Here is a 20,347-nt window from a genome sequence, read left to right on the forward strand (position 1 = left end):
GGCCTTACGGATATCGCGTTTTCAACGCGAAGGGAGAGAGAGAATCGACCCGATTGTCCCTTCGTAAACGGTGGATCGCACGTCGCGTCGCGGATAGGGGAGTTATGTATGTCCGATTCGTGTGTTAAAGGACGGCCAACAACCGGCACATTGGGAATCGCGCGCGCGTTTATAAACCTCTTTCACATGCGACGCACTGTGAACCGCATTCAAGATGGAATTAAATCATAGATCGTTTTAGTCTGTGTTCATATCTAATTAAAATATTTTGACATGAAATACATCTCTAGGAAGACAAGCCGTTAAAATATGCATGCCCGATATTCATAGTCAGATCTTGTATTTTAGGTCGTCTTAAGTTCATCTTCATACACTGTATCGTTTCATTGGCTGCGAAGCATGCTGAAAATGGACTTAAGACGATCTTAAATATATTAATTATAATAATTTCGATAATCATTCCGGTAACATCTAATAACGTTACCAACTTTTGTAGTAATGTTTATTACAATATTTTCTCCATGTATCTAATTAGTCGAATTATTATCTCATTAATAATAATAATAATTAATAATTAGTCTACACAAATATGTCTAAATGCAGAGGGCATGCATAGATATATTTGTTTATTGATATGTTTTATTTCAACTTGAAATGCCTGTTTGGCTCACTATGCGACGACCAACGGAGAGATCCGACGAACGAAGTAAGCCACGAGTAATCCTGCCTATTTTCGAGAAATCGAGCCATTTCGGGCTGGGAATATCTCGAGAGAATCGAAACGCATCGTAGTAAGTGCGCCGTGAGACTCTCCCGCTCTTGCTCCTTTCCTCTCTCTCTCTCTCTCTTTCTCTCTTTCACGTTGACGATCGGATAAAATGAAACGGTGTAAATAGCAATGAGAGTACCGCAACTAGCCGCGAGCCAATGAAACGACGACAGAATCCATCTGCGCACTGCAGGGACGAGCTTGCTGGAAATAAGGAATTACGAATATCTTTCTCGAAGGAGAGAGGAAAATGTAAAACGTCCTCGATGGCATTCGAATAATTACAGTCGCTCCCGTTGAAAAGAGAAAATAATTGAAAATTCTTAAATACGTTAAGTGTTGCCGCTCCGTTTTATCGTGAAGGAAAATCAATGGCCGAATCGTCACTCGTCTATATCGGGCTGCGAAATCCCCCTTCTCCCTTTATCTCTCTGCTGTGCGCGAAGTAATGAACTGCACACGTGTGCTGTGTTTCATGTGTCGCGTGGACAGTGAGAGAAAGAGGGAGAGAAAGCGATCCGGTCGCCATCAATCGCGAGGTGTGATTAAATCATTAGGCGATCCGATGAAAATAGTTCGTCATTCCCGCAGTTCCGATACGGGTACCTGTTTGATATTTTAACGTTGCACGAGCATGATGCAAAATTAAATTTAACCTGTACAAACAACGAAGGCGCGCTCGCGATGGTATTAATATGTGCGGACGCCTTGTTAGGTAAAAACAGAACGATATGTAACGCGGATTTAACTGAAATTGCATCGGCGGCGCAACACACGGCGTCGTAACCCCGTTTTCATTTTTTGTTATTTCCTCCGCGCTACCTTTATCGCAAGTTGATCCAGTAAACAATTAATTCGCGTGAAATTTTCGAATGACAAAACAACTCCCGATTGAGTGACGAAAGTATGCGCGGCGCGTGTCGTCAACGTCGTCACCGATAAGCAATATTACGCAACAGATCGCGTCGCTTTGATCCGATATTATAATTTATGTAAATATCGACGAAGATGCACGGCGCCGGTTAAACTTTGTTAAACTTCATTGTGTCTTCGAACTTTCGTATCTCGTTCGTGGCGGAACTATGCGGAAGTACATAGACGAGTTTTCGAACAATACTTTCGTCTTCGTAAACATTATTCTCATTATTCATAGCAACTGCAGCGTGTATTTTTTTCCCCGTGATAAATGCGGCATTTTTCGCGCTTGAAACCGTGTCGCACGTGCCTGTCGTTCAAGTCTTGTCAAATAGGGGCGACCCGGTGCCTCGAAGATACTAAATTAATTTAACAATTATCTCAATAAATGCTCCCCATCATCGTAATGTTAATGACGCTAATTAATTAAAGTTTATTAATGCATTATCATATGACGATGCTTTAACGCACAAAGTATCCGTGACATTTTAATTGCATGCGATATAACGGCGCGCTCAGTGTTACTCCCTATTAATATTCGCATAGGTAATTAAAAGCGAATTTGCTGTTCAACGAGTTCTCCAATTTTACGCATTAATTTGCTAATTGAATCCTCTAGGGTGGAGGATTGATAAAGTTGTCGTAGAAATTTTTGCTGCCATCTGAATTTCATTAACCGACGATAGTTCGCGAAATGTCAGATATCTCTCCCCCCTTTCCCCTCCCTCAGCTTGTAAATTCGATGTCGCCGACTATATATCGCGTCTTGTTTTTCCAACGAAACTGCATTTTTCTTAGAAGTTTCGAACTCGTGACAGGTGCGGCTTGCACGGAGCTTAAGTTACTTCGGGCTTAAGAGAAGTTAAGAAATTAATAATTTGGTTGAATAACTTTCGCAAACACCGTGGTGTTCAATTTACATATATATTAATATCAAACCGAGTGTGAAGCTAAATTACGACACTGAAGTGCAAATTCTAACGTATAGTTTCGCGCCCTATTAAAAGATACGTTTCCCGATGTAGTCTGATTCTTGGGACTTTTAACGCGACGTCGCAGCCTTTGTAACGCGCCGGTTATACATTATGTGGAATATTTGTTGAAACTGGACGAACGTATCCGCACAAACGCGTATTCCCATGCACGCGATAAAGGAAAGTGGCATCGCAATTATACGAACAAAACGTGTAATTAGCCGAATAGGTGACTGCTTTGCTACCAGAATGCCGATAAATAGAATGTAGTGCGTATTAAATGGCTAAATGATGATGACATACCTATCTCGCCGCGGTTAATAACGCATTTCGTAAATCTCTACGAATTATCAAACGTTAAAGGCGAATATATTCGAATATGAGGAAATCTTGTTTTCCTCAACATATGTCTCTGAGCGATATAAACGCGATATTAATTACAGTGGTGACTGCGTTAAATCCGACTGAAAGCGGAATATCGTCGATCATCAATTAAGGAGGTGAAAGCACCGAGATGAATGACATTACGAAGGATAAACGTGATCTCATCGGCATGTATTAAACATGCTCCCTCGGCAGTACGAATTAATTAACTTCTCTCCGTGTTATTATTAACGTATCGCGTCGTTTAAGTACATCGGAATTGGCAGACAAAGCGTCGTGCACTTGTGTCATTTTCGCGATCTCTCTCTCCCCCCCCCCCCCCCCCCNTTCTCTCTCCCATGAGTGCATTGATTCTACCTAAAAAAAAATTTTTTTTTAAATATCCTCGAAAAAGCTTCGAAGAGCTCTACGCTTCGTGAAAATAAAGACGAGTAGAATTTTCATTGCGTACATATGCGAAATATAAACGGACATAAATGCACTCCGCCTCGTCGTACAAGTGTATCGGATTATGACGCGACAACGTGTACATTTTGTAGCCGTTATAAAAATTCAACCATACTTATCGATCCCCAAGTACACCTTCATATTCCTACATGAATGCATCACCGAACGATGTGATATGAGAGACGAATCATAGCGGGTATATAACATGCGTAACTCGCCGCAACCAGTTCGCTGAATAATATCGCGACCGGGCGTGCCGATCGTCCGCGCGATGGAAAATGCGCGAGCCATCCAGTCAAAAGTTTTTGTATTTTGCATTTCACGTTTTTTTTTTCGGGGGGTTGAACGCGCACCGGTATACCGCGTTGGCCTTTCGCGAATATTCCACGCCGGTTCGCGCGTGCAAACATTTCGCAAATTACACGGACTGCAATAAAAAATGCAAAACGTTGTACAGGCCTTCATGGAAATTAGATTTTTGCTTTGAAAGGCTGTTTTGTCGGCGGCGATTCTTTTCGAAAAAGAGTTTACCACGCGGACACGGAACGAAGGCTCACACTCTGCTTTATTAAAAACTGCCCTGCGGACTCTCCAAGTGAAGAATCGCGCCCGCATAATAGACCCTGAAAGCACGCGATAGTACCGTTGTGCGTTTTTATTGACAATAACACAGCAACAATAATAATAACGCGCATCCGATAAATTTACGGATATCGTCGCGGCGCGAACGAAATTGCAAATCGACGACGGATCTCGGCGGGGCCATCCGTGATAGAGTCGGTGCGCGGTAAATCAGGATTCAATATTCTCGAGTGATGTTAGTACGCGGTGTAGTTTCATGATATAATACCTAAATCGTACCGCGCGCGCGCGCGACGTATTGTACGAGGATGAAACCGAGGAATGAAGCTCGAAACGAGGACAGATGAAATAATATCGCTGATGGAATCGGATCTGGCCCGAGACCATTCGGATGAAATAAGCAAAGGAAATTGGATGAAGCGCCCCGGCGATTTTAAATACAAAATATCTCACGGAATCGCGCGCGCATACGCTAGTGGACCGGCCAAAGGAAACACCCGGAAGATGGACATTGCCTAATCAGATTACACACGGGAGGGAGGAGCGAGAGGGTATAAAAGCTGCAGAGCTGTAACGTTTAAAAAGACTAACATAATCGCGCGCACGCGCAAAGGGCCAAATCCGACGTACGTCTAAAAAGAGATGTGAATATAAATATATATAAAAAAAATTAATGCACGCTCAAGAAGATTAAGTTTCCGATCTCATCGGGTTTGAAAATTCTTTCTCATATATTGCGGTTAAATATTATAATTTGCTTCCCATTCTCAACGCGCTTTGCCGAAACTCTTATATTCCGATCTGTTAAATGCGCTCTTGCGTTTGCTCAAAATTAATTGCGACTACATGATATTATACGGTTCAACGTAATACCAGCGAATAGCTGTCGCCCCGCCGATTGAATACATATCTACTGTTTTCCCAATGCAATTAAATAATTGTGCGGTGTACTCGGCGAAGATAATGATAAAGAAGGTTTTTCTTTCCGTAAGAGACCAAGCGAAATTTTAAATTCTACATTAAATCTTCAAAGGGAGGAAACGGAAATAAGCTCCTATTTGTAACATCAAAAGAGGACAATAGAGGACCTTTGAAGACTCAGTGTAGAACTAAATTAGACTAGAAAGTAAGTCTAAAATTTCAACTCGGGGGAGAAAACGCTATTCGCAGATAAAGAAATCCGAATAATCTCGATCCCCTGTCGCCGTTGTCGCGTCTAACGAAAGGGCGGAAAATAAAAATCGCTCGGCCGCGTTCTGTCTCTGCGGTTCGGACGGAATTGAATCGGGCCGCTCGGTCTCAGGCGAGTAAAACAAATCGAGCGATGTAAAATACCCTGCGGTATCATCACTCTCCGCCAACAAGTAAACCGAAAAGGATGAGGATCAAAAGAGGATCCGGAGGGCCGGGGCAAAAGTACGAATAAATATTGTCCCACCGTGCGCGAGCGCGCTCAGGCCACCGATATCACGGCGGGGAACCCGAAATGCATACGAATACACGCGAGGGTGTACGTGATGAAGCGTTGCGATGGTGGTGTTGGTGAAGAGATCGACGTCTTGTTTATCCCGCGAGGGTTCGTAAAACTGATCCAATCATCGTCTTCTCGTCGCGAGTACGAGGAGCGCCGGGGATGAACTGGCCGCGAATGGCCGGTCAACGGATTCCTTCTCCGCAGATCGAGCTTCCACGGTCCGCATGTACAAGTGTATATATAGAGCCCGTATCAAAAACTGCGCTGCTCGGGCTCCGAGCTTTTAATAAAAGCGAAGTGAAATAATGAAAGCCGGCGGTCCTCGTACTTGTATTGCAGAGGCTTGTATCGCTTTGAAAGCGTCTTTGGAAGAGCGGTATATTCCGTACATACGTTATTCCGTACATACGTTATTTTAAAGATTGAACAAATGAAGAGAATTAAATGTCGGTTCAGTGCCGCTGCACTTCTCGGTATTATTGCTATCGCGCGTTTTCACTTTTCCTCGCAGTTGCACTCAGAAATGCTCGATATGTGCTTGTCCGAGCCGAAAAGTTCCGACTAAATTTTCAGGTCCCTTTTAAGACAGCCTGTACCGCGACGGACTTCCAACGAAGGAGAGATAACCCACCGTCCCCCGCGCCATATGTAAATTTGCCGTGCCACCTCCGAACCCGTTCTAGTGGACTCCTGTGTGACATTTAACGCTCGTAAGGGGCCGGCCCAGGAAATCGTTTGTTTCTTTTTATTAAATTTAGTATCCCACCCGAGCAGTGTTTTAAGCGGAACACATTGTTACGAGCATGAACAAAAACGTTATTTTTGCGAGGATATTGTTAGTCGTGGCTGAATTGTTAAATTTAAATTTCGACTGAATTTGTTACGTTGCACGCAGGGGCACCGGTCGACAATGTGTTTATTTCTCTTTTATTTCGAAACAACTATCGCGGAATTTGCATCCGTAAAAAAATTTCACGTCCGCCCGGTTTCATTGTTTCCGTATTAATTTAACAGCGTATTCCCGTTTCACTATTTTCGCCACGAGCTTGATGAGGTTTGCATATCGGCTTGATAACCGAAAAGAAATGAATAATTAGGGAAACATCTTTAATAATTCAACTTTTCATAAAGTCTGCGTCAGAAGATATTAAAGACTCCTAAAGATGTCGCGCAACACTATAGATGAACACAAATTTAATTACAGATCGCATTTCTGCAAAAGCCGTACTTTGTAATATCATATAAAAATTTTCCCCAACCTCTCTCTCTCTCTCTCTCTTTTTTCCTCTCGCTCTACCCCGCGCACCGAGCTACAAACTTTAATATCCGCGCTTCGATTCCAGGTTAAAGTCAGTTCCGAAGTAAACTCCGATTGATAGATCGATATCCATTTCCTACCGCAATAAATTTCGTACTAGCAATAAATATTTCATCAACCGCCGCGAAATATATTCTTTGCTCTTCGAGCTAGCTTAATTTCCCTGATTTGCTTCTCCGGCAAATTGCAATTAGAAGAACAACTCCCGCATGGGTGACTATGCAAATAATACGCCTTTTTTATAGGATCGAGATGCAATTTTAAATGCCGTGTACACGTTTCGTAATGAATTCGCGATGAATAAAAAAAAAATACCCAACAAACGAATTGTAAATGTAGTTTTCACTTTTTTTCTGTTTATTCGCTTCTTTCTGCTAAATGCGAACAAATGTAACTTCAATTTTCACATTCCAATTTCGATCGACATCAAAGTTGCGGCGAAATTGAATCTTAATCAGCTACTCCGATTTTTGCTTAGTACAGCCGCGGCACTTCTCCGCACACACATGATCGACTCTATCAATCGGTAAGAAAAATCTAAGTCTCATAATAACATCTCGACTTATCTTAAGTTCGCTGCAAGGTGAATTTCAGCCGATCAATACCCGGTTCCCATCACGGGCTATCTGAAATCGTCATCTGAACCGCGAAAGGGATTATAGACGTCTATACGCGCTGCATATCTCCATCGTGATAAGTGTAATCGCGGAATCTAGTTCTTCATGTTTTGAAGAAGTAGACCGCGGATATTTTGCATCCGGAAGTAACGCATCCTGACACGTAAAGCGAATATCGATAACGATAGCGATCGCCGATCTTCGGCCCGTGCAAAAAGATCGGACAGAAGAAGTATAGCAAATGGAGTTCCGCGGGAATTATCGAGGATCGAGAAAGGTATCCATCAACTTAAACTCTGGATATAAGTGTGTGTGTATGCGCGCGCGCCTGGTGTAATTTTACCAAATGCACTTCTACATTTTTTTCCTGCGCGTCAACTACTTTCATGATAAAAATTAATTTTGCCTTTCAGAGATATTGCACTCGCACAAGGTTTTTTTATTTGTATCGTAGTGTTTTAAAATTAAAAGCTTTTTTCCTTCGTATCGACGTTCAAAATTGTAAATATAAACTTACGTCTCGCTGCGCTGCTTCGACCCTATAAACGATTCCGACGCGAGTCGTCTTTTTGCGATTAAATTTCGCCTCGATGTTACGATAAATATAATTAAGCCGATCGCGCTCCAATTACGTCAAAATATCAAGCGCATTAGCTTATTTGCGAACGACGCCGCTAACACACATTAAATTAATATGCGAGTCCCAAATAAAGCAGACGGCGAAAGGAGCCCTCCTTACGATAAGCGTTTAATTAGACGCATAACTCGTGAGAAAAGAGCAGATTTTAATAAAACCATGCAAAGAGACGCGAATTTTCTAATTCGGAAGTGAAGAAGCGTCAAAGTCGCGGATGCGAGACGACGACGTTTCAAACCGCGGCAATAAAATGGGAGTTGCGAAATTCGCTCTCTCCTTCTGACGGAGCGCACTTCATTTTGATACCGGGGCAAACATAATCAAGCTGCTTCTGCTCCACCTTTGCCTGGCGACAATAAATGATACAAGGCGTTATTTACCGCGAGATATGAAGTATACACGAGATGAAGTCTCCCTCGTTCTCCTGACGGTCTATCCGGCGCGATCTTCTTACATAAGAAACATCCATTTCTACCAGTCTCGACTTAAGTATTTATGCTTCCGTGTGCCGATGCCGCGGCGCTACTTCGCTGGTTTTGAAAATGAGTTTTTCATTAACCATCCCCGCTCGGTGTATCCTCCCTCCCTTGCTCGACGAGAGAGAGAGAGAGAGAGAGACGACTCTGCCGTTTCTCGCTGGGGTCTTGCTCGAAACTGATATTGGTTTTTGCCGAGAGCGAATATCCAATGAGTCGTTAATAAGCTACGTTATATTCATCGCGCTCGCGAAATTATCGAGAACCGTGGCAGACGAGGGAGAGAGATAGCCGCCGAGAGATAGATAGAGAAAGAGATAGATAGATAGATAGTCAGAGAGGGAGAGAGAAGGTGGAGTCCATTTCGATAATTCAGCGATTTTCCACAGGAATTATCGGCAAAAGGAAAATGATTAGAAACGGTACCACGTGATTGCTTCACTTTCCGCGCGTTATCGGACCGGACAGTGTAGATTAGCGGAATTGCTTTAGCCCGATGCATCGGCTGTATTAGCAGATGCGGTTTGGCACGATTACCTCTCTCCCGCCCTCCGATGCCCTCCATCTGTGCTACGCTCTGCCCCCTTCCCCTCCTTTCTGCCGACCGTCGCTATCAGAATTGTTTGGGAGTACGGAGTACAAAAGTCCATTAATGGAAGTCGAGGGCCGCGTGATCGAATTGCAAACTTTGTTTCGCCGCCGGCGTTAAATTTTTGAGCGCCGCCGTTAAAAGCTGCTTGACAATTCGGACATGTGGTCGCCGTCTGCGAACACTCGTTGTCACCTCCTTAGCGGATGTTTCCGTATGCTTAATATTTCACCGTCTCCCGCGATAAATTCCGGCTAGAATTACGTATCGTCAGCTTGGAACGCGCAGACACACAGCTGGAGACGCGTGAAGGATCGGTCTTGGCGCACCGAACGACACCGAGTCGACTGAAACGCGATAACGGCTTTCATTAATGGAGGTCGAAGGAATCGCAAAGGAAGTTCGAAGTTTAATTTACTAATACGGTTAAATCGGCGAGCGCGCGGGAAGATAAAATTTTAGACCAGCGATAAAATTCAATTACCTGGAGTGCGATCGGCGCGAGAACTTTGTACAACTTCGCGACATCGATCACGTTCCACGACAATTTAATATTAATTTCTCCATGCTGCCGTGGGATCGTGCTTCACGGTTGCTCGTCGTGACGTTTCATTCGCTCATTCGCCGCGGAACGAGAAGACGTTTCGCGATTATGTAACACGCATCGTTCGCGGAATATATAAACAAGTCTCACAAATAGCTCACGTTTTTAGACAATCAAACGAGACGCGATATTTGCGAGCGCTCGTCACAATGCCTAATCGAGCCTCTTCGCACTCTTCACGTAAGATTACGAGAGGAGTCACTTTTTTACCTATCTCATTTTCCGGACCGTATTGCCCGTCGAAGTTTCAGCCGAACACCGCATAAAATCCCGCCTATAATTTCCCGTATCGAGATTACCCGGCAGATAGCAGACAATTTGATTTTTATTGCATATTATCTTGTACACATAACTGAAACTTTTATGACTTCACCGTAGCTTCTTGACACATACTTTCCCAGTTCCAAACTTGTTTACACCTATTGCGCCGCGTCGTTCGAGCTTTACGCAGCTGTAATTCAATTCTCATAAGAAGCACCGCAAAGGAGGCATTTAAATTTACGCACGCGGCGCCGATCTATCTTTATTAAATCGATACATACACACCAGTACGACTACTACCTCGAACCCGGCGTATCTTTATGCCTTGGATACGCGATATATTTCATGCACCATTTCGTTATAACGTAACGTCATACCTGGAATGTAAACCGCGTTCTGGGCGTTGTGTTAACTCGTAAATTTCCGTAGCTGCTCTCTAATTATTAAAGATAAACTCCGCATTAATTTCGCCGGCTAAATGTCATCACGTTTGATGTCTGTTACATTCCGCCCAGCATTTGAGAGCCAAATTCGCTCTCACTCTTTCTCTCTCTCTCTCTCTTTCTCTCTGTCTCTCTCGCAGAACCATCGAGACGTGCGCGACAGCACAACCCGGGTGCACACTAGTGCCGTATTTCTCTCTCTTGTTTTTCCCGTTTTTCCTCTTTTTTCGGTATCGTTGCTTAAAATCAGAAGCATGAAAGCGATGACAAGCTCACCGCGAACCTTCGAATAAAACGGTATCGTATTGTCCGGCATCGACGAATCGATATCTCCACTCTATCACGGCTTAGCGAATCCGTCGCAAATCAGTCACCACGCGCGCGCCGATGCCTGCTAGCGCTCTTATATGCGGTTTATCCGCGCGTCTGCGTTGCAGAGTAAAATTTTATACCGCTCTTCCGCTTTATATTTCGGCCTGATCAGACTTCGCGCGCGTGCTCGCCGTTATATATATACATATATGTACATATATACGTATATATATGTGTGTATATATATATATATATATATATATATATATATATATGTATATATACATATATACATATCTATACATATACTCCACGGCCCCCACATAAAACCCCCGTGATGCTGAGGCATCAATATCAGGAGGGCATATTTTATAGTCAAACACACGTTCCCGCTATGCGCTTCACGTATGAATTATTCTCGCCGCTCACTGAGCACACGCTGAAATCACTCAACTCGACTACCGCTACCCGGAGAACAAATTACACGTGCCGTAGTTTGTTAAATTTCGGCGTCGGCATCCCTCTCCCCTCCCCCATTATCACAAGGCATAAGTAACGAGCACGCTCCTAGGTAGGATTAGCTTATTAAAATGCGAATAAAAATCATCCGGCCGGACGACTCTGCGGATTTTTATTTCCCGCACAATGCGAGTCATTAATATTCTAGAGTCCGGCTCTCTGAAGTAATCCCGGGAGAGCGTGTGTGTAAGATCTTTATTTGTAATTTTAAGCGGCTTATTGCGCAATCCTTCCCGCGCGCGCGCCGATACACACAAGCGTGTAGAAATTTCGGCGGCGCAAACGTCGTGGATATATGGGTGATTTAGTTACCACAAACCAAATTCCGCAGCTTTATTATGCTATTAATAGCTTGTTTAATCACGCGTATTAATTACGTGATAGTTTACAATAATTAGTCCGCTCGGATTTTACCTGATATCGCGAATCGTATTCCGATTAACACACGTACAAACGACGCACACACTTTCGAAATTACTCAGCCGCTCTGCGGAAATGAAACGTAACTTTTGATAACTCTCACAACTAACGCGCTCATAAAATCGCGGTCCTTTGACGTATTCCTTCCTTGTTTGCCGCTCTTTGCCATCTAGCGTAATTAACAACGATTTTACTTTCCACCGTGTAGCGCAAATAGGCCAGCGCGACATGCGAGAAAATTTCCCAAAAAGCGATATAATATCGCGGACAGCGCAATGCATAGATAATCGTGGGTGAAAAAAAGCGTTTATCAGATTATCGGGGGTTGAATGCAGGCAATTTGTTTGCTATCTGCAACAATAGGACGCGAATCCGCGCATCTGGCCAAATTAGATTGTACTGCACAAATAGGAACGCGTGCGAAATGTCGATAAAGTCAATTATTTTCATTTTCCGTACAGATTGCGTTATCACACCGGGCAATCACGTCTGATAACTAGCTATAATGCACGATCATCCATCGGCAGGTCGATATTTTTGCGCCCGGCGCTATGAATATTTCACGCAATCTTTCGGCTTATTTTTAAGCACCTGGTATACAAGGGTCCCCAGGTTTAAGCTTAATTAATGTATCTCATCTTGCCAAAAATTTCATTAAGAAACGTCCCAGAGTATAAATATTCCGGAGTTTATATTCACGAGTTAAACGCACGCAGGATATAGAGATGTGCAAAGCGAGAGAAATGAAATATCGAGGGAAGCGTTAAAAGAGACGGCCGCGCGCGGGACGGTGTCGGTACTTCGCCAATAGTCTCGAAACGTATATATAGTTGACAATGTCCATTAAAACGTGCATCATCGTTTACCCGTTGAAATAATTATTACGAAATTGACGGATGCGCGCACAGACGCGCGCACGCGGCTCGTGTTAATTCACATCATATAATACACACGCCGCTCGTCGTATGGCGCGCAAATGTATCTCCACCCATCAGCCGAGCGGCGACTGAAATTTCACCTCGATATAGTTTACGCCGAGCGGAATACCATCCTGGTAGTTCCTGATCGCTATAGCACTTATTATCGCGGGAGAGAAAAAAAGGATAATTGTATCTCGCGACCGCTATCTTTTTCGCTCTTCTCCCTCTCTCTCTCGCGCGCGCGCACGCGATAAAGGGAAAAAAGGAAGGATTTTCACTGCTGTTATCGGCACAGCGAAGTATCTCCACTTGGCGGCGCGTGGAAATATTTTATCTCAATTTAGATTAATGTCGGGGCACTTCGATGCCGCCAGATAAAAATGTCTCACCGTATTTACATCCAAGTGCGGTTATTGTATTTCAGCCACCTCCGTCGTGTAAAAACTCTCCCATTAAAGTCGAAGGAAAGTAGATACATCGGCGCGTCCATTAGCCTCTATCCCGACACACTATTTCTCCATTATCACATGCCTACACAATGAGACAAATTACGGATAATTTTTCATTTTCGTCCACTGCCGGATCCGGCGGAGCGCTCGTACGAAACGAATTGCGTGCGAGATCTGCCGCGTGCGGGAACGGGAATTTATGCCGCGGCGAATCCACGGACATTCAGAAATGTCGTTGTCGCCGCCGCTCGTACTCGGTGTTCGAAACGTGCGGCCCCCGTCTGACTGGCCTGATTACGTTTTCGCGAGTGTAATGCGCGAGGTACTGGCCCCAAGCCCCTCCCGCCCGCAAGATTTGAATATCCGCAAGTTCGCGGTAACCAGCAGTGATATCGATCGCGGGTGAAGGGACCGCGGCACGCGATCGAATCCCATAACGCGGCGCGCTGTCAAATGGAGTCATTCCTGTCCATTTATTCCCGCTGAATATTCGACGATTTCATTAAACTTGCATCACGCCGCGCTATTGCCAATCGTGATCCGTTTGTTGTAATACTGAGAATTCATGGGGAGCCCACGCGAGTTATTAAACGATAGTGTGCATTAATAAAAAAAAAAAAAGGAAAGTGGAATACCAAGAGGGAGAGAGAAAGAGGTAGGCGGGGGCAGCACTGGCAACGAGATGACCTTTCGCCGACACCGAACTTCGCGTGAATAATGCGAGGCTCAATCTATTTCAATAACGTTTCAATTCTTCCGCACATGGCATGAGCTAGGAAACAATGGCTACCGCAAATAATTGTACCTTCGGGAATTGCCACTTCGAAACTTCGTTGCTAACAGAATCCTTGTAATAGCCGATGACGGGGAGAGTAGGTGCGGCGGCGACGATGAGACAGGGTAGGAGAGCGGATTAAGGACATCGTTCCGCTCTCTTGCCGTCTCCCCCCTCCTCCTTGTACTGAAAACTATTGCTAGCGCTCGCCGATTCGACTCACGAAATCGCGGAAAGAATGTCGAAGTTTATGAAGAAAGAGCACGTGACGTATCGGTCCGCGATTGCAACTTCGCCCGATAAATCTCCTCCGGAAGCGCAATCATCCAAAATGATTATTATCGCGGAAACGTGGGGAGTCGGGGGACACCGGCGGAACGTAATTGCGCTTTGAGAACGCCACTAAGCGGCCGGTTTTCACGTATGTGTGTCAAATTTTGTGTATGCGGAAAACATTCCTCAGACGGCGAATTTATTCGGATGCGTAAACGAACTTGAAACGGCAAAACCGTTTATCGGTGAATCGCCCGCCGATATTTCTGTTTAAAATTCTGTTAAATATTTTACTTTGGAAAGAAGAAAAAAATAACACAAGCTGTCCCTGTGGAGAACTCGCAAGAGAGCACACCGTTGTGCAGGTTTATGTAATTATATAATGCATCCAAAACCACAAAGTTAATTGTATGTACATTGTTAAATTATCGCTTAATACGGTATCATTAAATAACGTTATAAATTCGCAATTAAAGCCTGTATGTGCGAAGTATTTTTCGAATCTCTGACATTATTACGAACGTACAGTGTTTCATTAATTATTGCATTAATTACTAGGTGCACACACGCGCGCATTCTTTATGTAAGCGCATTTATTAATTACATTGTACGTTTTAATATGTCGTTTCGTCGAATTCTGCCGTGCGAGATTGATGCCGGCTAAAATCACCGATTGAACGAGAATCGCTAAATAACGGGTAAAATTAAAATAATTTTTTAATCGCCGGCAATTACTGTGCGTCAGCTGGTGCGTTAAATTTGACATCCGCTGTCATAAATTCGCGATATATTGTGATAAATTTATAACCGATTCGCATTTGCATGTTTTTGATACTCGACGATTAATTACGTGTAAAACTTATCCCGTAGTTCATTCGAGGCCACTCGACGGAATATCACCTAAATCAAATTTCTGCATAATATTCACAAAAACACAACTGGCCAACTGATAATCCGCCGATGCTGGAAGAGGATTGCGAGCGCATCAATTATCTACTGCGCAACGTCCGGTAGCTGCCAGAAAACACGTAAAATGATATTAAGCCATTAATCCGCTGCGTTTCGTTTCTGACGTGATATCAGGGAGGATATATAAATATTATAAAAGAGCAATGATTTATATTATTATTGTTTTTTTTAATGACTTAAGCTGATTACACGCGGAATGCAAATTTCGAACTTCCTCGAAATCCAAAAAATCGTCTCGAAAGCGGATCTTCCGGCTGTACAACCGGTCATTTATATACCAGACCGCGAGAGCAATCACACACTCCATTAGGCAAAAATTCGCATAAAATTCAGCGGACCATCTCGGACACGGTACGAGGGCGTCCAATTTACGCCAAGACAAATGTCACGACATTTTCCACGGTAATGAAAGTGGAGGAAGCTTGGCACGACCGTTTTGTTTTCTTGCACGGCCGTATAAGGGCACATAAACAAAGATGGAGAAAACTATAACACTCGAGAGAGGGACGAAACAGCGAAGAAGAAACGGAAAGCAAACGAGAGAGTCGAAAAAGACAACGAGAGAGAGAGAGAGAGAGAGAGAGAGAGAGGACGAGCGTGGAGAAAGCGAGGCACCGTGAGGAAGAGAGCATGAGGGAGGAATTTCCTCGCCGCCCCCAGAATTCAATCACACCGTGTTTACAGCTCAGTACACTTAATCCTCTTTATTGGATCCAAAGCGTTTGCCGGTGCGGCGTATCTCAGAATTTGATCAATTTTATGGGCAAAGGATTTGGATGATACTTGCGGGCCAGCCATCTGTCTATTTCGGTCCTCAGCGAAATTATGTCGGTTCTCAAGACGACGTTAGCGATCTCGTGACGCGCCTGTTATCCTTGCAATCCTAATTCCGTTACGTACTCGAGCGGTCAACGGCGTCGCCGATGGCTGTCGCGAACACTCGGATTTATCTCAAGGATACATTTAATTAAATCAGTAAAGTATTACGGTCGCTGACAGATACACGAGCGCGCGGCCTGCTTTGTGACGAACTGGAAAATTTACACGCCGGTCGAGAATAAATCGCAACAATAATCGGCAGAAATAGACATCGATGTGAGACACTTCGAGAATGATATTGTAAGTGGCAAAAAATTAATTACTCTTTTTGCTCCTGAGACAAAGCTCAGCAAATATTAACAAAAGCTATTTTAACAGAGCATCTATTTGTCGCGCTACTCGCTGCATCTGTACCTCGATAATGGCTTCTAAATACTGCAAATATACGCAGACTATAAACGCAACTATTTCTCGGCGCTTTTTCAGTCCCCCTCCCCCCCCCTTTGCAGACGCACCAACTCGCGCGAAACGTTTGTGCGAACAGTTGAATTTGACGACAGGCTGCCAGACGTTTCCCCACTGAGAACTGCGAAATTGCAACCGGCCGGTTATCCAGAAAAGTAACGAGCCAAAGTGCGATAACAAAGCTCCTCCGCCCCGAAAGCGCACAGACGCATTTTCAAAACTGCTGTCACGTACAAAGCCCTCGTTTGTAAACTTACCGCATAATGATACGTTTTTATTTCCTTCCTTACATGTGTGCGCGTATGCACGCTCTCTATCCATCTATTTCTCTCTTTCTCTCTGTTCGCGTGGCAGCGGCGGCAAGGGTCGAAGATAGTAATAATTAGTGGAACATGAATCGCTAAATTCCGCGTCGCGGGTCGATAAAATGCTCGCGACAGTGCATGCGACGAGTGATTTACATACCGGCACGGCGAAAATATCCTGCAACGTGGTGTATATCGACGTATTCTGAGACTCCCGGGCATAAATAACCCCCCTGAAAAACGGTCAGAAACGATGCGTCGTATCTCACGTTTGAAAAGTGTGTGTAGGGGTGTAGCTCGCGCGATAAATTACACTTCATAATGTTAACCGAGCGAATACCGCCGCACACTCCATCCCCGCGCTTTTATTAATGCAGAGAGCTCGAGTGTATTGGAATATACGCGATTGCCCGGGCTTGTCTTGCGCATCGACAAGAGCCCGAGACATTTTTAAAGCGTTCCACTCGCTTTGATGTAATAATGCGGGAGGATCTGACAGAATGGTCGACTGTGCTCTTAAAGGCGAACCTCCTATTCTCCGATACGATCCTCCCGGATCCGTCCCGGGGTGATCCATCATGGATAACAAGAATGCCGTTCGGACGACGTTTGGATCTCCGTAAAACTCGAACGCTTAAGTTGTCGCAGTGAATATCGCGGATTCGTCGCTGGATTCGTCAACGAAACCAAAGATAGCCCGATGGTGGTGACCGCTTGTTCATATCCCATCGCTTCGCGATCTGATCGATGAGATTCCGCCTAATGACGTCACCGAAGACGATTATCCTTGTTACGGACTAGCCTCGATCAGCCTTACGAATATCGAGCAAAACAATCACCACCGAACCACCTGTTACACGCGCTAACTTTTTATAATTTCATAAAGAGGCAACTCAATTTACACACTTAGACACTTATTTAGCATTTTACGTAGCTTTATTAGAGCGATAATATATATTATGAGCGAACTTCAAACTCTTCCCGTCCGCTGAAAAGTCGCATGCGCAACTTTTCTTACCTCAGGATGCAGGCGGTTTTCGGGCGAACCGATTTTGCGAGAGCCGCTACTTAATTAATTAAGGTAGGATTGGTACGAGGTTCTTGTGTACGGAATGCGCTCCGGACAATATCCAGATTTTTCAAAGCGTCTAACGGCTGGGTAAACCCTCTCTAATCCGTTATTTTACGATCGTACGTTTTTCGATCGCACGCAGAAATATATATTAGTTCTCTAGCGCGAAAGTGGGGAGAAGTTATTTCATGCCGAAGCAGAACGATATAATTATCCAGAGAACTCTCGCGGAATTAAAATGTAAACGAAGTTATAAAAAGTGCGATAAAGTTAACGATACAACCACTCGGAGACCGTTAAGAAATGAGTCCCCGCAGTATCGCACTTTTTGTTCGGTTCACGAGAGCCGCTCTCGCATACGTAATTTCACGAATATGAAACAATTTCGATCTCTCGGAAGTTCCGCCGGAACTGTCAAGTGCGGCGTAAAACGGAATCAGGCGATAAACGCGTCTCTTCCGCGAGGGAAAATACGCGCCGGCGATGCGCGTCTGAAATTGCACAACGACGCATCGGCATCTGAAAACTTCTTCAATAAAGCAAGAGAAAAGAAGATATTCAGCATCCGCATGTTACATAAACTGTGCGATGCACTCTCGAAATTTTACGATCCGCTAAAACGATGTCACCGTCGTTATTCCGTTCTGTCTATAAATCGATTCTTTATGCGGCAATCTAAGCCCGCCGTTTTCGCATTTCCCTTTATCGTCGAAGCGTCCCGCTTGTGCCACGCGAAAATTTCCACTTGCAATACTTGACGTTGTGCCGCGCGCGCGTTTGTTTAAAATAGCGTAGCGATTTTAGGTTCGACAATGGCCGGCGTTGCGCGCTCGTTCGACTGCGATTTTCACGCGCGCGCGCACGAGCGCGAATATCCTATGCGAGGGTGAGAGTACGTCACGTACCATTTGCGACACTATGGCACCTGTAACCGCAGATGGCAGTTTTGTTCATAATTTACAGATAAAGCGCAAAATCAAATCACCACAAATCTACGCGCTCTCGTAAACGTCACGGACAGCCGAAGAGTGGTGAATGAAAAAAAGGGGTGAGAAGGGAGGGGAGCTCGCGACGAGGGCAATGAAATGAATTATTCGTCGCACGACTTGCCGCGGAACAAATCGCAACGCGTTAAAACCATAACATAAACCGAGCGTCGAAATTCCTGTCACGTCAGCTTTCACAATTAGATCCGTCAATTATCGTGCAAAAACCGATCGCAGTTCGTGTTAATTCCTGATTCCACTAATTCATCGGCGAAAATGTCCATGCATAGGCAAACGACCCGCGTTCCGATCACCGGTAGTTTGCTCTCGCGTTATACAAAAAGACGCCGCGTTATCGATGTTTCATTCGATTAAAGAGAAGAGGATTGTGAGCTACAATCTATTCCTGCCCGCTCGTTCTACTCTATTACAAATCTTTTTGTATATTTCAACTTTTCATATAATTCACAATCCTTTACTAAAAGAACATATATCGATTTCAAACGGATACTCGACGATGGTGCGATAAAAAACCAGTGAATAACCCGTTCAACAATTGATTTTTCTCGTATCCGATGACGACTTCCGTTAAACCTGATCATATATTAGCTTGAAAAACGAGAACAGAGTCTCGCTTTCGATATTGACTCGGCCGAGGGAAAAATCAACCGTGTACGAGACGAGCTTCCGAGGAGAGCGAGCTGATTCGCTCCGAATCACGGAGGATCGCAATGGCTCGCACGCACGTAAGTGGGATCTTCGATCCCACCGTCCCATTATCCACGCACCACAGGTACTACCCGCGCGTGTATCGGAGCGGAGAACACGTACTACCGCGTCACAGACTTCACGAGCGTATCACAGGCGTTGCGCGATCTCGGGGAGCTCTCACGAACAGCCAGCCAGCTAAGCGATAGATGCTTAACGAGCGACGTAATTAACAGCTCCGGCGCACCACAGGTGTCATCGTCTACGCGGTTTCCCGGCACGCGCGACGAGCAGGAGATACTCTCAGAAGCGGGACCGGGCGAATGATGATGCGCGCAAATAACGCGTCTACTCACCGACAAGCTCCGTACGCACGCCGACCAGCAGGGTGGTCACTACCAGAAGGGGCACCTGTCGTCGGCGCGGGCACACGGTACGTTTCTCACCCATGATCGTCGTCGCGCGTGGAGGCAGTCGCACGCGTATAGCGCGACGAGGGTAGCGCTGCCGCGTCGAGACTGAAGTCCTGACCTGCCGCGAAGCTACGTATATCCGGCGCGCACGAGGCGAAGAACCCCCTCTCTATCGCGCGCGGCACCCCGTCGCGAGACCGAAGGGGTTGCGCGCCGTTCACCCCCACCGGCCGGTTCATCCCTCTTCGACGTGCCGCGACGCGAGGAGGATCCCCCTTCGGGTCCGCGTCGGGGGGCACCACCGAGTCGCGCCGACGCTCCCTTGACCGGCCGACTGGCTGGCTGGCTAGCTGCCTGGCTGGCTGGCTGGTCGTGCGCGTGGCAAAGCTTTGCTTTGAGTTACGCTGACACACCTGGATTTACTTAGAGCCTGGTGATTATGACGGGACGAC

General features: G+C 45.1%; 1 protein-coding gene across 1 annotated transcript in view; it reads right to left on the reverse strand.

Annotated features, from left to right (window-relative positions):
- Positions 1 to 19,932, reverse strand: part of LOC106742230 (neurotrimin-like) — a 158,865-nt gene extending 138,933 nt beyond the window's left edge. The window contains exon 1 of the mRNA XM_014614975.1: positions 19,839 to 19,932. Within this exon, the coding sequence (XP_014470461.1) occupies positions 19,839 to 19,932 (94 nt within the window). The remainder of the gene's footprint in view (positions 1 to 19,838) is intronic.
- Between the last annotated feature and the right edge of the window lie 415 nt (positions 19,933 to 20,347).

This window comes from Dinoponera quadriceps, unplaced genomic scaffold (genome assembly GCF_001313825.1).
Source record: "Dinoponera quadriceps isolate SergipeBrazil2010 unplaced genomic scaffold, ASM131382v1 scaffold628, whole genome shotgun sequence".
NCBI lineage: Eukaryota > Metazoa > Arthropoda > Insecta > Hymenoptera > Formicidae > Dinoponera > Dinoponera quadriceps.